Consider the following 16,907-nt stretch of genomic DNA (forward strand, 5'->3'; position numbering starts at 1 on the left):
ATAACATAGAAGTTATTAGACAACATACTGTTCGAAGCACTTTAAATATATTGGTGGCCAAAAGGTATGAAACAGAAATGTATGATGTAAAATAGATTATCTTTTTAAACAAGTTTTTATCATAAAGTAGAGCAAAACATTTTTTTATGGCTTTACAGGATGACATACCACTTCTAATTGTCTTATCAAACCAGGTTGAAACTCATCCTTATTGATGTTGGATTAGACCAAAGTTAATAAAAAGTGGTGCTAACATATGATATGCTAATGAAAGATTCTAAATATTTATCCTCAAGTTTCCTCAAAATCACATTTGCTGCCGGCCTTGTTGGGCATATGAGTAGAGCCTTCGGAGAACTACCACACGTCACACACTGGATCCGCTTAGTTCATTCCGCTCAGCTAATCTCAGGTCAGACAGCTCAGTTCTGGCAGTTTTCCAAACACTGCGACAGTTCGGTCTGCTCAGTTCAGCTGTTTTGGAGCGTCAAATAACAGTGGACGACCGACACTGTCATTGTTCACAAGTAAATTATTTGTGCCGGGGTTTCCGATAGTGTGATTATGAGTTCCAGCAGTAGTGGGGAAGTAATTGCTGTTGAAGAGGATGATTTCATTGTATATTTTGTAATCGTTGTGTGACAGGTCGTACAGCAATGGATACGTCTGTACTACTGAAATAAGTCGTTCATTAATAAATAATCACAGTCCGCCTTCGGCAAACACGTGTCAGACCACCCAAGTTCAGTTGCACAACACTGACTGCTGTACTCTGCACATGCAGCGCCTCCAGTCCTTCCGTCGCTTCTGTCCAAATCGCTCACTAACCAATAAGTGGCCGAGACGGGAGCGGATTGAACTAGGCTGACAGAACGGATCCAGTGTGCGGCTCTACATTTTTTGAATACATGGTTTTCAAAAATTTGCGAAGCTACTAAACTGAGCGGACTCAGTGTGCGACGTGCTTAAGTTACTTATGCAAATTACTTATACAAAGAATAGAATTTGATAAAGTGAGGGATACACCACTTCCTTCAGATTTGAATTAGCCAAATTGGCTTAGAAGAAACGGAAACCTTATTTATGGACAACCCTTGTAATTATTATCCAACTTGAACAAATTTGACAATCATCTTATTAATATACGGCCACCAATAACATGAAATGTATATAACGAGTTTTCATTACCACGTTGTAATGCAGCATTCTTGACTTACCTTGTTTGATGAGCTACTACAAGCCTCATTAGTTTCAGATCCCTTGCGGCAGTTTGTTTCTACAAGTTGTAGTTTCAAATAATAATTAGAACCAGCAACAACCTATACAAAAACACAAAGACAATATGGTAAATAATAATAATTTAACTGTAACATTGACAAATAATGTAGGAGATGTTGCTACTAAAATATTACAGCACATTTTCATTTTACAACAATCCTATATTTATTTACATGTATGCATTAGTTTAAAAACTAAATATAACTAAATATAGTAAATAAAGGCAAATCAATGTTGATAAAACAGATTCAATTGAGGAACAAAGTGATTGAGTTTTGCTGTTGAGTAAAGACTCAAAATCTAACTTTTTACAGTACATTTTGAAATAATGAGAAAACTTGAGGCAAAGAGTACAAGAATGAGACATAATAAAGATCTTAGAATTTATATAAATACTAGCAGAATAATGACAATTTAGGTTTAGTTATTGTCCTTAATTACATCTGACCGAACTAAATTAATTGTTTGACCGTAGAGTTAGGGTTACTCAAAACTGGGAAAAGGAAAAGGGAAAAGGGAGCCTATTTTTCAAACAATGAAAAAAGGAATTTGATAATGTTGGTAGAAAAATACTTTTTTCAGCCGGGATAAAAGAGTGGATCTTGATTGTCAATCAGTTTTTCGCGATCGCTGATCACATACCCGATACTAAAATACTAGAGATTAGAGATACGCCTTTACTAAAAACCTTGTGGGATAACCTAAAGAAAAAGGCAAAACGTTTTGATAATTCATATCTAGTAATAAAATTAATTTTGTCTTAGTTAAATCATTAACCTTTTCTCTTATCCACCTATAGTTCAGCAAACAACACAGGCTACTCTTCATCACTATCACTTTCAAAAGCTAATTCGTATCGTACTCTTCTAGCATTTGGCCTTTCCATATAAACTTAAAACTTAAAGACAGCTGATATTTAATTAACGAAAGATTAAAGAAGTTAACAGGTCAAAATTGGGCAGTTCTAACGACGGTTTAGTCTGAACTAGCTCTAACGGCGAGTGGTAAAATCCAATTTCGTCAGTTACAAGCTAACTGCAGTTAGAGCAAGGCTTAACGGCGGTTTAAGTGTTTGGTGAAATCGGGCCTAAGCTGCCAGATAGAAACTAGGATTTTTATTTTAATACAACAACTAAAGTTTTTACAAAAATACAGTTATAATCAGATTAGATTCCACTAACAAATACCTTTTTAAAATTTAGATATTTTTCATACTCACTTGAGTTTGAGCTTCTTTTATTTCTACGAGTTTTTGTGAGTTGAGGGAGTTGGATTGAGCGTCCAACTGAGCCACAGCAAACTGAGCCATCTCCCTGACTCTCTCATCATTCACATCAGCAGGCGTCTTTCCTCCCAACAAGGCCTATAACCAGTTGCCAAACTCAGCTTTTTGCTGTTAAATCTTAGGGATTTTGTATTCCAGAAATACTCCTTACAATTTGTTAACATATTAGGTAGATAAATGTTTTAATGGTTTACTGAATCGTACAAATGGTGTATGTAAAAAATGATTCAGTTAACATGTTCTAAACAATGATGACATGAGAAATCACCATCATTTGGCATACAATAATAGTATACAGGTTGTGTAAGACTGGTCTATTTACATAAGAACCTATGGTTATAAGAGACACTGTCATATAAGTCAATGTCATATAGGCAGACAATGGGGTGTAATGTTTTCGCCCAGTCAGTTATTTCATACTTACTCTTGGTTTTGTAACCATTAGTAGCCTGGCAGATTTACAATCTAGTCTTGCAAAAATGGGTCGATTGCAATATTTATTGGTTCGGTTTTTGGTTTAAATTGATAAAGGGGAATTGTTGCAGGTAAGCGAGTTTTCAAATCAACTTATAGAAAATCTTTAAATTAACTTGACCAATAATCTTTAAAAAACAACATTTTCTTTAACAAACATTTGTTAATTCCTAAACCCTCATCGTAACTATGCAGTGTTTCATTGCATCTTATATGGATGCCAAAAAAGCACTATCATCAGCTATTATAAATTTTATTTAGTATGTATTTATCATTATGTCATCGAGAATATAATCTGTGATCACGGTGATATCACTTACACCCCTGCGATTTCGAGGACATCATCATCAACTCCCGCGATCACAGCATAGGCCCGTGATTGGGCCTAATATAATATTGATTGATAATATTGATTGGGTGATAATATTACCCATGATTGTGGCAAAAATAATAGCATCTCCTGCAATTGCAATTGCAAAGACATAACTATCGTCTACCACAATCAGTGAATCAGAGCAAAGTTTTGAATGCTCCCGGTGAATGCAGTGTAATTAATAACATCATCATTGTCTCCCATAACTGCTACAAAGTCTTGAAAATTTCCTGTGATTGCAAAGAACATTATGAAATTGAGAGCATTTCCCTCTCGCGAGCTGAATGTTTTTCCCAAAAGAGCTATTGAGCTAAAGAAAAGCTTTTTGAAAAACAAACTTTAAGCCTTATTTTCCTTATTTTATGCACTCTAATATGTCAGGGCTAAAGTTCATATATCTGCAAACATGTACAAAATACTCACTCGTCGTCTGCGGGATGCAGTAAGTGTCTTGCAGTTGGCTGAGGTCATCTCTCTGTGTTTGTCCCAAGGTCTGTCATACACCACCACATCACATTCCTGCACTGGCTGCAAAAAAAACTTCCATCATTAACTGCACTTTTGATTCATATATACACAAAAAAAAACAATGATATATGTAAGCATTAATTTGTTCTTAGGACCTTCGCTGCAGGTGGGTTAGCACTGACCCACGGCCATCACAGCGCTTACTCGGCCGGGTCAGTACTAACCCACACTGCAGTGCATCAATCTGTTTCTCAGTGCGAGCCCAGTGTCGGTCGAAGGCGGACTTATACCATGTTATCGAGTAGTGTGTTACTTGCTTTGTTGTGGTTTAGGTTGGTAGTAAATCTACCCATAAAATCCCTGTCTGGCAAGCTTAGAAATCAACTTGTCCCGTCTTTCTCCCTCCAATTTTCAATACAATGGGACCGGCTATGTTCCAAGCAATGCTGCTATCTGTTGATGTTTTAGCGAATTATGTTGACTCTCGTCGTAATACAGTACATCACGGCACGTTATTTGCTATTCGTCAGTCCAAAATTTAAAAGCCAATTGCCCAGCAATCGGGTTCGTTCGACGCTGTGCCACACTGGGGCTACGCCTGCCATTGATGGGCCGCAGCGAATGTGTTAATTAGGTATAACAGTACTAGGGGACTAAGCATTGCTCGTAGTCTTAAATTTGTAGGAGACGTTAAACAAAAAATAAACATAGGTTACCTAAGTACAATTTTCATGATACTATAAAATACAGCCTAATATATGTAATAAAACAAATTGTATAATAACATTTTATCATGCTCACGTATTTGTGCTATTTGCACAACATTTTGTGCACGACCCTGTCATCTCTAGTCATTGAAACCATTGTAGGACTAAATAAACACGCATTACTGACACAGTAAAACATTACCGAAATAAATATTCTGCATTTAAAATAGTATCATTACAGTTTTTAAAACTAAGGCATTGTATAAGTCTTGATGATATAATAGATAATCTCACATTTTATAGTTTATTAGCCTATATTTGACATAGGGTTTTCTCTACGAATGAATTGGCTTTAACTAACTGGTTGATTAATTTCTGTTCGACGCATCCAACAGTTTTGTGCTAGGCCTAAGAAAATGTAATTTTTATTCAAAACTAATGAATTCAACTGATGAATGAATCTTCTTTTAGAAATATAAGTTAAAGTGTAGACATAAAAATGGCAAAATAGTTAGTAAAAACTTCAAATAAACACTCCGAATACTCTAAGAGGATGAGTAAAAAGTAACAATATTCATGATGTGTGGTAAAACTCACAAACATTCCTCCTAAACTTTTACCCGAGGTAATCACTGTTTATTTTGTTTGGGTGGCCTCTCCAACCAGGCTCTACTACAAACAGTTGAACCCCTCAAATGTTGCATACTCTGAGTGAGAAGTGATTTAAACCCATCAGGATACTTTGGCAAATCAACTAACTATAACCAATTGGACAACAACGTTTAATACATACAAAATACCAATAACATGAAATGTATATAATGAGTTTTCATTACTACATTGTAATGCAGCATTCTTGACTTACCTTGTTTGATGAGCTACTACAAGCCTCATTAGTTTCAGATCCCTTGCGGCAGTTTGTTTCTACAAGTTGTAGTTTCAAATAATAATTAGAACCAGCTACAACCTATACAAAAACACAAAGACAATATGGTAAATACTAAATAATAATAATTAATAAACTGTAATATTGACAAATAATGTAGGAGATGTTGCTACTAAAATATTACCGCACAATTTCATTTTACAACTGTCCTATACTAATTTATATTTTGGCCTATGTTCAAAAACTATTTAGCTTATTATCAGGTATTTCAGTAAAATATAAATGAGAAAATTTAAGCAGACTAAGCTGCCAGATGGAAGCTCGTAAATTTTATACAACAACTTACAAAAGTAAGGTTATTATCAGATTAGATTCCACTAACAAATACCTTTTTAAAAGTTAGATAGTTTTCATACTCACTTGAGTTTGAGCTTCTTTTATTTCTACGAGTTTTTGTGAGTTGAGGGAGTTGGATTGAGCGTCTAACTGAGCCACAGCAAACTGAGCCATCTCCCTGACTCTCTCATTGTTCACATCAGCAGGCTTCTTTCCTCCCAGCAAGGCCTAAAACAAGTTGTCAAATTCAGATATTTGCTGTAAAGTTGTAACATTGACTATTGGATACTTAAGTCAAATGTTATAAGCTGTTTAAGGATACAAAATAAGTAAAAACGTTAATTAAACATTTGTAATATCACATTTACAATATTGTTAAGGAAGTAACATAGAGCATGAGGACCAAGTATTTTGGATTTTTGTGAGGATAGCAGGAATTTTTTACATAAAGGCCTACATGCGAAAAAAAAAAACTGTCTCCAAACAAAACAAGACACACATATTCAACAAGACATACTATGTCACATATTCATTGATGATTATACAATGTAAATGTATTTGTCATACTTGGAGTTTGATATAACATAAGTAGACTTATTACAGTTAAATTACTTCAGAGCTCATTTAAAGCCTAAACATCTGATTTGATGCAAATCTGATTAGATGTGCATTTTGATGCCTCCACCACAACTAGTAGTACGCTTATTCTGCGCGTAACAGGATGAGTGAACATGAGCGCAATAATGAAAGAGTTTACCCACACCTAGCACACTTACCGGTGTTACTGGTGTACACAATAATGTTATTTGTATGGACAAATCAACCCATGAGTCGGGGCAAATAATGGTGAGTCGGTGACTCAAGTCGGTAGCGTCACGCGAACTTCGGGCCCAAGGCAGCGATGTCGTGAGTTCGGATCCTGGTCACTGCCACTAAATTTTATCAGTACAGTTCACCTTTGTACTGTACCGGCTCACCAATTGCTTTGCTGTAAACGATCCACGCACGGGCGAGGTTAAAAGAGGCTGGACCAACCTCTTCAAAAAAACCAAATCTCAGTCAACAACAATCTTAACTTCTCGTCCATTAATTAACCAAAGTCATTGGTAATATACGTAACGTATTTCCTGTTTCCCTCTCTTCTCATAGCATTTTATTATTGCAGATACGTTAATCTAACTGTCACAAAGAGTTCCCACACTCTGGACTGTTCACCTTGACTACTTCCTTTACCACTTCCTACGTCGTGGACCTGTTTCCCTCCCTTCCCATAGCATTTTTAGAATTGCAGATACGGTACATTATTCTAATTATCACAAAGGGTTTCTACACTCCGAAATGCTCGCCTTGACTATTTCCATCACCACTTCCTACGTCGTAGACCTGTTTCCCTCCCTTCCTATAGCATTTTAGAATTTCTAATAGATTAATTTAACTTTCACAAAGGGTTCCCACACTCCGGACTGTTCACCTTGACTACATCCTTCGCCACTTCCTACGTCGTGGACCTGTTTCCCTCCCTTCCCATAGCATTTTAGAATTGCAGTTACACTAATCTAACTGTCACAAAGGGTTTCTACACTCCAGAATGCTCGCCTCGACTACTTCCATTACCACTTCCTACGTCGTGGACCTGTTTCCCTCCCTTCCTATAGCATTTTAGTATTGCAGGTATAGTAATCTAACTGCCACAAAGGGTTTCTACACTCCGGACTGCTCGCCTTGACTACTTCCTTTACCGCTTCCTACGTCGTGGACCTGTTTCCCTCCCTTCCCATATCATTTACGAATTGCAGTTACACTAATCTACTGTCACAAAGGGTTTCTACACTCCAGAATGCTCACCTCGACTACTTCCATTACCACTTCCTACGTTGTGGACCTGTTTCCCTCCCTTCCTATAGCATTTTAGTATTGCAGGTATATTAATCTAACTGTCACAAAGGGTTTCTACACTCCGGACTGCTCGCCTTGACTACTTCCATCACTGCTTCCTACGTCATGGACCTGTTTCCCTCCCTTCCCATAGCATTTACGAATTGCAGTTACACTAATCTACTGTCACAAAGGGTTTCTACACTCCAGAATGCTCACCTCGACTACTTCCATTACCACTTCCTACGTCGTGGACCTGTTTCCCTCCCTTCCTATAGCATTTTACTATGGCAGATACATTAATCTAACTGCCACAAAGGGTTCCCACACTCCGGAATGCTCGCCTTGACTACTTCCTTCACCACTTCCTAAGTGTCGTGAACCTCTTTCCCTCCCTTCCCATAGCATTTTTAGAATTGCAGATACATTATTCTAACTGTCATAAAGGCCCCCCACACCCTGCAGCACTCGCCTTGTCTACTTCCTTCACTATTTCCTTCACTACTTCCTACATCGTAGACCTGTTTCCCTATCTTTCCATAGCATTTAAGTATTACAGATACGTTAATTTAACAGTCATAAAGGGTTTCCGTACTCCTTTCTTTTCACTGCTCACCTTTCCGCTTTCTTTACTACTCTCTAGGTCGGGGACCTGTTCCCCCCCCCCTTCGAATAGCATTTTAGTATAAAAATATACCAACATTTTTGAATATTTAATATTCAATGCCAACATTAAATTGAATAATGTAAAAAGCTGCTTTGTTCTAAATACATTTAATTAAAAGGCGAAATTTTAATACTGAACATAAACTGTATATAACTGCCGACTAATATTGTTAAGTTCAATTAGACTTCTCATCCCATTGTAAATTTTGAAGCACGTTTTTCGTGTCTAGTTCATGTACGTGACACATTGGCGCTAGTGTCGACGAAACTTTGTTTCTATTATTTTAGGGTTAATTTCTTGATTTGTGCTTTACTGTTTGGTTATATAATTAGGGGACAGGTTATTGTTTATGATTAGATCGTATTATTTGGTTAAACGACGTTTTAAATGGCTGTAATAACGGGAAACAAATTGTAAACAAAACACGACCTCTACATAAACCGTACAGAACTAACAATAAAATTGTCTTCAGCTGTTCCATAAGGATGAGAAATCTACGTTCAATTTATTATTATGAAAGTTGTGAGATTTAATTAGCTTAAATAACATTATTCTGAAAGCTGTGAAATTATAATGATATATTCATAGACGCCAAACTGTTTACTCCATGAATGAAAGAGCTTAGAGTAAAAGTCGTTCTCTCTGTCTTAAGTAGACAACAAAATTGTTGGCCGCAAAACGTAAACAAATAAAAAGAAGAAGAAGGTAGCTCCTAATGTTATTCTTATGGGACAAATTTAAAAATGTTTTTTAAGTATTTTATAATTACTACTGAGCAGAATCGTCTAGAATTTTAATGGTGTCTTTACACTGGTGTCATAACTATTTGTGCAAAATTTGAACGCTATAAGTGCAACGGTTCTTGAGTTTTAGGTGCGAACACACACACACACACACATACTCCAGCGGACAACTTTTCTCCGACTCCGCTATACACGATACATAGATTCGTTCACTTCGTTCACTCATCTACTAGTTCACAGCTAATTTTTCTCTTATTGAGATAAAAGTGGCAAGTAACGGACCTGTAATGAAACCAAATCTAAAAAAAGTTTTCTGACCTGGACACCGGATTTTGTACGTAATTTTGATGGCCAGTAAAAAGCCCTTAGATTTTATTTAACTCTATTTCCGAATACAGTAGACTCTCAATAATCCGGCAGATTTAGGACTGTGATATGGCCGGATTAGTGAAAATGCCGCATTACTGGAATGTCATCTATAAAAACACCTAAAATGTACAAAACATGTTTGCAAAGATTGTGCAATCGGAAACCGCTATTGACGCGATCTCGCAGGATGACAATTACACAGGAGACGATGGTATTGTCTACACAGCTGCAGGAGATGATCAGAACTGTGCTGCGGTTGCAGAAGATGACAATAATGTCTAAACGACCACGGGAGATGTTCAAGTTTTCCACCGATCGCGCAAGATGACGATGACATTTTTGTGATCGTGGGAGTCAATGATGATGTCTACACGGCCTCAGAAGATAATTAGAATTTTGCCGCGATAGCAGAAGACCATAACCATGATCATCGATATTTGTTTAATAGCCTATTTTAACTTTTGGCAGGCCTAAAAAATTCTGTTCGCAGGCCAGACATGGCTTACAGGCCATAGGTCGGAGACCTCTGCTTTAAACTATATACCTTATATTAATTATTCTAAAACTTGTTTCCTGACTATAAAATGAATATGCTGAGTTCACTCACCCTTTTTTCTCTAGAATTCGCTGGGCTGCAGTTAACCTTTGTAACTTTGCGAAAGTTTTCCCAAGGTTTATCCCACACAACAATGTCACACAGCTGCAAAACCTTAAACAGAACAAAGAATAGAGGAATATTTGATAAGGGTTTTTACAACTGTCAAGTTTCAGTGGTAAATAAAAACAGTATAGCCGACACATACTTTTTCCCATTAGCTTGTCAACAGTCCTTATAATGTGTAGGTGATGAGATTAATTATGATATTTAATGGGTAAAATCAAAATCACAAAAATTTCAATAAAGAACTGTAATTTACCAAATTTAAATCAAAATCATTTGAACTGTTTTGTAAAAATTTGATTTTTCTGTTATTTTATGGGTTTTAATTAAAAAATCACAATTAATAATCAAAATTAAAATATAAAACACCTGGAGATACCATGGATTAAATTTACCCATGGATTGAAATACCATACAGTACCAGGGAGTCACTCACAAAATCTCACCAAAATCAGACCAAAGGTGTAGTCTGTAGACTACTTGCTTATACTTTGCTCTCTGTACACATCCACAAACACACAGACATCACATCAAATAGCCTACTACTTTTTGGAGGTTCAGAGGGGGACCGTAACGGATGTTTCCACTCAAAATTCAAACTTGAACATTTTGAAAAAAACAATACAATACTATGTATGAGGGGAGAAAGTAAACAGATTAACTATATTCGTAGGGTTGGTACTTACTCTGTCGTTGAGGGGGCTGCATGTGCTGGTCTCTTGAGCACTGCCCTTCCTACAGTTGGTTTCTACCAGCTCCAACGTTAACAAATATTTTACTCCGGCAACAACCTGTAAGTCAATTTTAATGTTAAAATGATACATAGATCATTTGTTAATATATTCAAACTCCATTCTATGTATAGAGCCGGATTATCCTGAAGGCCTGCTCTGGCCATGGCCTAGTGTGTCAATTGGCTATAGTGTGCAAGGGATTGTAAATATTTTCTTTTAATGAATATTTTATTTTTATTGTTATTTACAACACCCAGAGTCAAAACACAAAACGTATCAATTTTACACTTGATTGAAAGCTGTCATGGTTTCCTGTTACCCTTACATAAGTAAAGATTTATAAAAACTTATTAGATCAATTATATATCAATCAATATCAATTATTTAAGATGGGAAGCCACAATGTGCGTATTTTAACCCAAGGAAGGATGAGTGGCGCGATCTTGTAGTCTTGTTAGTGACTAAGGCCGACATGTTCCTTAGACACAGCTAGCTGTTAATTAATAGCCCATACAGCCAATGTCAACTAAGCGACCTACAGTTTATAGTGGAATTCAAACCACATTTTTCCTTGTAATTAACAAATCGGTCTAATTATCGGGATAGTACTGCGGATAGTCGTAGAACTCACTAGTGCGGTCATTAATCCACACCTGGGAGCATCGCATCCACAGTGCATGCCTATCCACAATTTGTGACCTAGTAGCTAGATTACAGGACAACGCCACCGTCCCAGTCATACTTTTTTTGAAAATTATTAAGTGAAATTAATTATCATTTTTTCACAGCTACAAGAGTAAACATTAGACTAATTAAACCCCCTGGTATGGGGTAGGGACATGCAATAAGCTTGGCTTAGGGCGTAAAAGAGGTTTAACCCTGGCCTCTAATTATGCTCTAGTAATGTATACCAATTTAAAAAAATAAATATCAACAGCACAAAAAGTAAAAATCTGGTACAATATGTTGTACAATACAAGTTCCTTAATCTGAAAACTTGTTACCTTGATTTAGTTGTCTAGCCTCACTAAGTCAAGGTCGTAAAAGTTAAATGACTCTTTATATTAAACGTTAAATACAAATAACTACCACTCTAATTCTAATCTTATAGCCTACCACATAACTCTAAAATGTTAATTTAAAGTTTAAGTTAAAACTAGTGTAACAAACCTGGCTATAAGCTTCAACAACACGATGAATCTTTTGTTTGTTGAGAGAATTTGAAGAGCTGTCGATTTCTGCCAAAGCAAAGTCTGACATTTCTTTGATTTTAACTGAATTGGGGTCCTGTCTTGTTTTCCCTCCCATCTTAAACAAACATGGGGTTGGGGTTAGAAATAGGATCTACTTAGAATATGTCTAATAAAGTAATCTATGCATACATTGTTTGGAAACATAAGAAATCACTATTATGAAGGTACTTTTAGTCAAAATATTTGTAAATGAAATACAGTAGATGCCCGCTAATCTAGCACTGTAGACTCTAGAAACCGCCATTATTGCAAGACTAGCGGAATTACAGCTAGATAAAGAACTAAGCTGACATCTGCCGATTGCTCTCGACGTTTGAACAATCACAACCACCATTTGAACAATCACTCCGCTGGGTATGGGTGGTCTGCCTCACCCTGTACATCAATAAATGGTAAGTTTAAAAGATCCTTAAATAACTTGGGGTAGAATTTGACTGGAAACCTGGCCAGTTGTAGATTATAGAGTTTAGATACTGCAGACTTTTTGGACTGCACTGATCTAAGTGATGTCATTCTAATGAATATAAAACACACATTTATCTAACTAATGATACCATCGTTTCTTCTTACCACTCGATCATGTGAAAAGCTCTTCTTAGACATGGCATGATTGCGGTTGACGACCATATTGCTCTCAGTTCCATCCATAGCTACGATATGTCTTCTTGTTCTTTTTTCTTCCTAATAACAAAAATAAAATAAAGAGCTCCATATAAATAGTAATAATATGTAATACAAGTAAATCATTTTATGAGTGCTGATTTTATATTGCAATTAATACTTACAATATACAAAAAAATTATATTATTGCAAGGTGATAGTCAGTAAGTGCATAATTTCTCTAATGTCAAGAATATTGGGTCAAAATGTTAAGTTCCTTAAATATTTTTTCATGTGATCTTACTTACTCTTCCCCTCTATGTTCAAATCTGTACATTAATTAGATTTATAGTTGTTATATGCTAATAAATCCAATTTTTGTAATATTTTTTATTTTTTATGCATGTTGCAGGAATGGTTAGGGTCTAAAATAAAAGTATAACCTCATGTTTTTAACGAGCCTTACCTTTTTGTTGTCAAATTCCTTGGCTTTAGATATCGGATTGCATTCAGACTTAATTACCTGTAAAAAGTAAATATTTTTTAACCGATAGTCTCACAATGATCAATGTTCTATTTAAGACATAGTACCTGGGGACCGAACTTTGCTCGGGAAACTTTATCACTACACTATACTCTGAGAGTATTCTTTGGTCAATGTAATTCCATCCCAAAAATAATAATTTGTGGTAACTTATAGTTTTTCTTGACATCTATTTAACTTCTATTAAAATAATAATATCATAATTTACTGAAATGATGAGATAGAAGAGTTTTTAACAATTTGTTTGGTTCCCATAAACGGCCCAAACTATAGAAATTACCTAGTATTTTTCACGCTGAATTCGAAAAAGGCTATCAGCAGTAAGAAAATCTTCGTTACTGCAAGAACTTGGACTCGCTCCGAAACCAGAACCGAAACCTTTAATATAACCTTAATATTTAAAATGTAATAAGTTACAATTTTCCGGAAACTCAGGACACTTTCTGACTTAAAAAATTACACTTGATCCTTGTTGGTGAGTACCAAAAAGGGAACTTATGTATAAAGATGGTTGTAATATCCAAGTTTGGTTGTCCTCGATATAATTGCACTATTTTATTGGCACTGACAAATTATAAACCTTTGGAGACCGACCCTGTAGTATATGACACGCTATCTAGGACTGGGGTACTTTGAACAGTTTCTGCAATGTTATAGGAAAAATGCTATAACTTTTGAAAAACAGCCCTTTTTCACATTTCTTCTATGCTGTTCTTGATTTTTTATAACAGTTTGTCTTTTTTAGAAAAAATTAGGGATGATATGAATGTTCGTCTCCTGTAATGATGATAGCATTATGATTAAGAGTATTTAAATTTGCTGCTAAGGGAAAGGAAAAGTGTTTTTTTTATTGGCAATAGTATAGGATCAAAAAAATAAAGTTGCCAAATGTTATCAAAATCTATTCATAAACAAGCTAACTACAATAATTTTATTTTTCTCCTTTTTGGGAATTTTAATGTTTATAGTGTAAACATTTGAAAAAAGAAACAATTTTTGAAAAACTTCAAATTCCTAAACACCCCCCCCCCCCCTAAAACCCCCACCCTTTCCTAAAACTCGATCTTGCTCGTTCGCCACCTCATTCAAGTTTATTCAGTTCTAGATATTCATGCCAAATCTCATTAAAATGGGAGAAAAATTACTTGAGTAATATACATAAAATATTCATACAGTACATCATTATATCAGTAATATCATTATGGAAATAAGTAGGCAACACCTTTAATATGATAAACTTTATGCATACTAAACAAGAGACTTGTTAGGCAAGCTATTGGATTAACAAATGTCTCACTTGAAAACTTGGTTTTTTATTCAAAACATCAAATCTGTCAAAAACTGGTTGTATTGGTTGCAAAGGAGTTATTGCACCACATTGTAACAGTAATTTTGGGGTGTAAAATACTACTTTAACAGCAAGCAAATACTACCTTCATCCATTTCCAGTGGATTAGTGAGTGGATTATACCTGTGCATTACGAGGTGCATCTCCACTGAATAGTCGTTGCATCAGAATCTTACAAATGTTGTAATCAGTCAACTTTCCTTCACATTTCTCTTCATCTTCCTTGCAGTCTGATTGAGCCATCTCAAGTGTGAGGTGGTACAAGATACCATTCACCAACTACAACAACACAACATCAAATATAAATCTAGACAAAGACACTGCAGGTGACAATCTTGGAAATTGTTTACAAATTTGACAGGATATGCAGGTCTGGTTTGCAAGGTTAATAAAGTAAAGTAAAGTAGTGGCTTGTAGGGACATAAAAGTCCCTAAAAAGTTCAAATGTAAAACAAATTATTGTAATATTTAAACAAACTCAGAATCAAAAAAGAAAACAGTACTGTAATTACAAACCTAGAACTTACTATTTACTACGACTACTTATCTAGAGAAAAATGTGTTAAACATAGAATCAGATATTTATGATTTTGCTGCAATCGTGGAAGACAATGATTTCTACAAGACCGCAGAAGATGTTCTTGATTTTTGCCACATTTTCAAAAGATGATGATGAAGTTTCAAAGACCGATGGAGATATTCAGGATTTTGATGCTATCAGGAGTGTACGGCAATCAGGGGTGTAATGGTGCCGGAACACTGTTCTGGCACTGGTTTTACACAAAAGTGGAAATTAAATAAAAGCTGTAGTAGTAACATATTTAATTGTAAATAAATAAATATTTTTACCTGTGCATACACAACAATGTTGTACAGAAAACAACTTAATATAAGTTATATTAAGTATTATAGTATGTTGTAGTATATTATAGTATGTTGTAATAAAAATGTTGTTACCTTAGGCCTACAAATGAATGCAACATAACCTAAATGTTGCCAAAATCTGGGAAACTACACCACTTTGACATGGTCGCTATTCTCGTTTAAAGACATGAGAGATGTAGTAGATGATACAAGAAAAAAAATAATTCATGCCAGACCCAAACAATATGATGAAGAAAAAAAACCCATTAATTAAATTTATTTAGAAAAGTTTTGAAGAAAGGTGGTTAACCCTTTTAGTGCTACAGCGTCGCTGCCAGCGACGATGTATTTTTACACTAAAGTGCGAGCGTCGCTCACAGCGACCATTCGTATTTCGTATAGTACGCATTGTTGCCATGGATGCATTGGCTGGTTAATGCGTCAGTATGTTCCAAAAGCTTTAAATTATCGATCGCCGGTTCATTTCGCTCTTTTACTGTCGCTAGCGGTCAGCTGTTTACATTTCAATTCTTTGTTTCTTTGTGCGCAGTGACGCTTTGACTGACGACGGATAACATTGCGTTTTGCGCTGTTTGTTTTGAAACAAAGTTATTTACTTATTTGTGTATAAAGTTTTGTTTTCTAGTTAGTTTGTGCTCTTTTTAGCGAATTTCCCATATAGGGAATAAGCTATTACCGTAGTACTCATGGTAAGACCTGGACCCGGGACAAATTTTTTTTTTCGTTTTGAGGTCCCTAGAGGCCAAAAACACCATCCGTTCAAATTCATATATATATATATATATTTATATATATATATTTATATATATATTTATATATATATATATATATTTATATATTCATAAAGTCAGCACCATTGTTGATACCTTAAAATGTGCTGCAATTGTTGATACCACTTTCCATCGTATATATTTTTTTATTTTGAATCCTACGTTACAGTGGATGGTATATTATTAAGTTTTATAAAAATTCAGACTTATATATTGTTATATATTTAGTTTATAGTCATGTATAACCAATAGTAATCAAAAGTTGATCTTCTTAAAAAATATCACCTCAAGTTGATACCTCGACCAATATAGAGCCGCCATCTTGCATTCATAAAAACGGCACCAAAGTTGATACGTTAAAACACCTGACTATGTTGATACCTCTTTCCGTCGTATATATTGGTTTATTTTAAAGCCTATCTTATGGAATTAGTTTTACTTCTTTGTCTTATAACATCTTAGACTGATACTTCCTTAAATGTTTAGTTTATAGTCTTTAATAACCAACCAATAGTAATCAAAAGTTGATCTTCTTAAAAAATATCACCTAAAGTTGATACCTCGAACAATATAGAGCCGCCATTTTGCATTCATATAAACGGCACCAAAGTTGATACGTTAAAACACCTGACTATGTTGATACCTCTTTCC

The 16,907-nt window shown here is 35.3% G+C and overlaps 1 protein-coding gene across 4 annotated transcripts in view; it reads right to left on the minus strand.

Annotated features, from left to right (window-relative positions):
• The window catches only part of LOC128988613 (uncharacterized), a 73,936-nt gene that overhangs the window by 22,303 nt on the left and 34,726 nt on the right, over nucleotides 1-16,907 (minus strand). For 2 of the 4 annotated variants that reach the window (XM_054410077.1, XM_054410067.1), the window contains exons 5-15: nucleotides 14,725-14,880; nucleotides 13,176-13,232; nucleotides 12,680-12,790; nucleotides 12,027-12,164; nucleotides 10,809-10,913; nucleotides 10,069-10,170; nucleotides 5,892-6,035; nucleotides 5,451-5,552; nucleotides 3,834-3,938; nucleotides 2,498-2,641; nucleotides 1,218-1,319 (exon numbers count right to left, since the gene is read on the minus strand). In XM_054410077.1, coding sequence (XP_054266052.1) covers nucleotides 1,218-1,319; nucleotides 2,498-2,641; nucleotides 3,834-3,938; nucleotides 5,451-5,552; nucleotides 5,892-6,035; nucleotides 10,069-10,170; nucleotides 10,809-10,913; nucleotides 12,027-12,164; nucleotides 12,680-12,790; nucleotides 13,176-13,232; nucleotides 14,725-14,880 — 1,266 coding nt within the window. The remainder of the gene's footprint in view (nucleotides 1-1,217; nucleotides 1,320-2,497; nucleotides 2,642-3,833; nucleotides 3,939-5,450; nucleotides 5,553-5,891; nucleotides 6,036-10,068; nucleotides 10,171-10,808; nucleotides 10,914-12,026; nucleotides 12,165-12,679; nucleotides 12,791-13,175; nucleotides 13,233-14,724; nucleotides 14,881-16,907) is intronic. The other 2 variants (XM_054410085.1, XM_054410092.1) reach the window with 2 other exon arrangements.

Source organism: Macrosteles quadrilineatus, unplaced genomic scaffold, assembly GCF_028750875.1.
Source record: "Macrosteles quadrilineatus isolate MER2022 unplaced genomic scaffold, UCM_ALF_1.0 Scaffold_1__1_contigs__length_201487025, whole genome shotgun sequence".
NCBI classification, from domain to species: Eukaryota; Metazoa; Arthropoda; class Insecta; order Hemiptera; family Cicadellidae; genus Macrosteles; species Macrosteles quadrilineatus.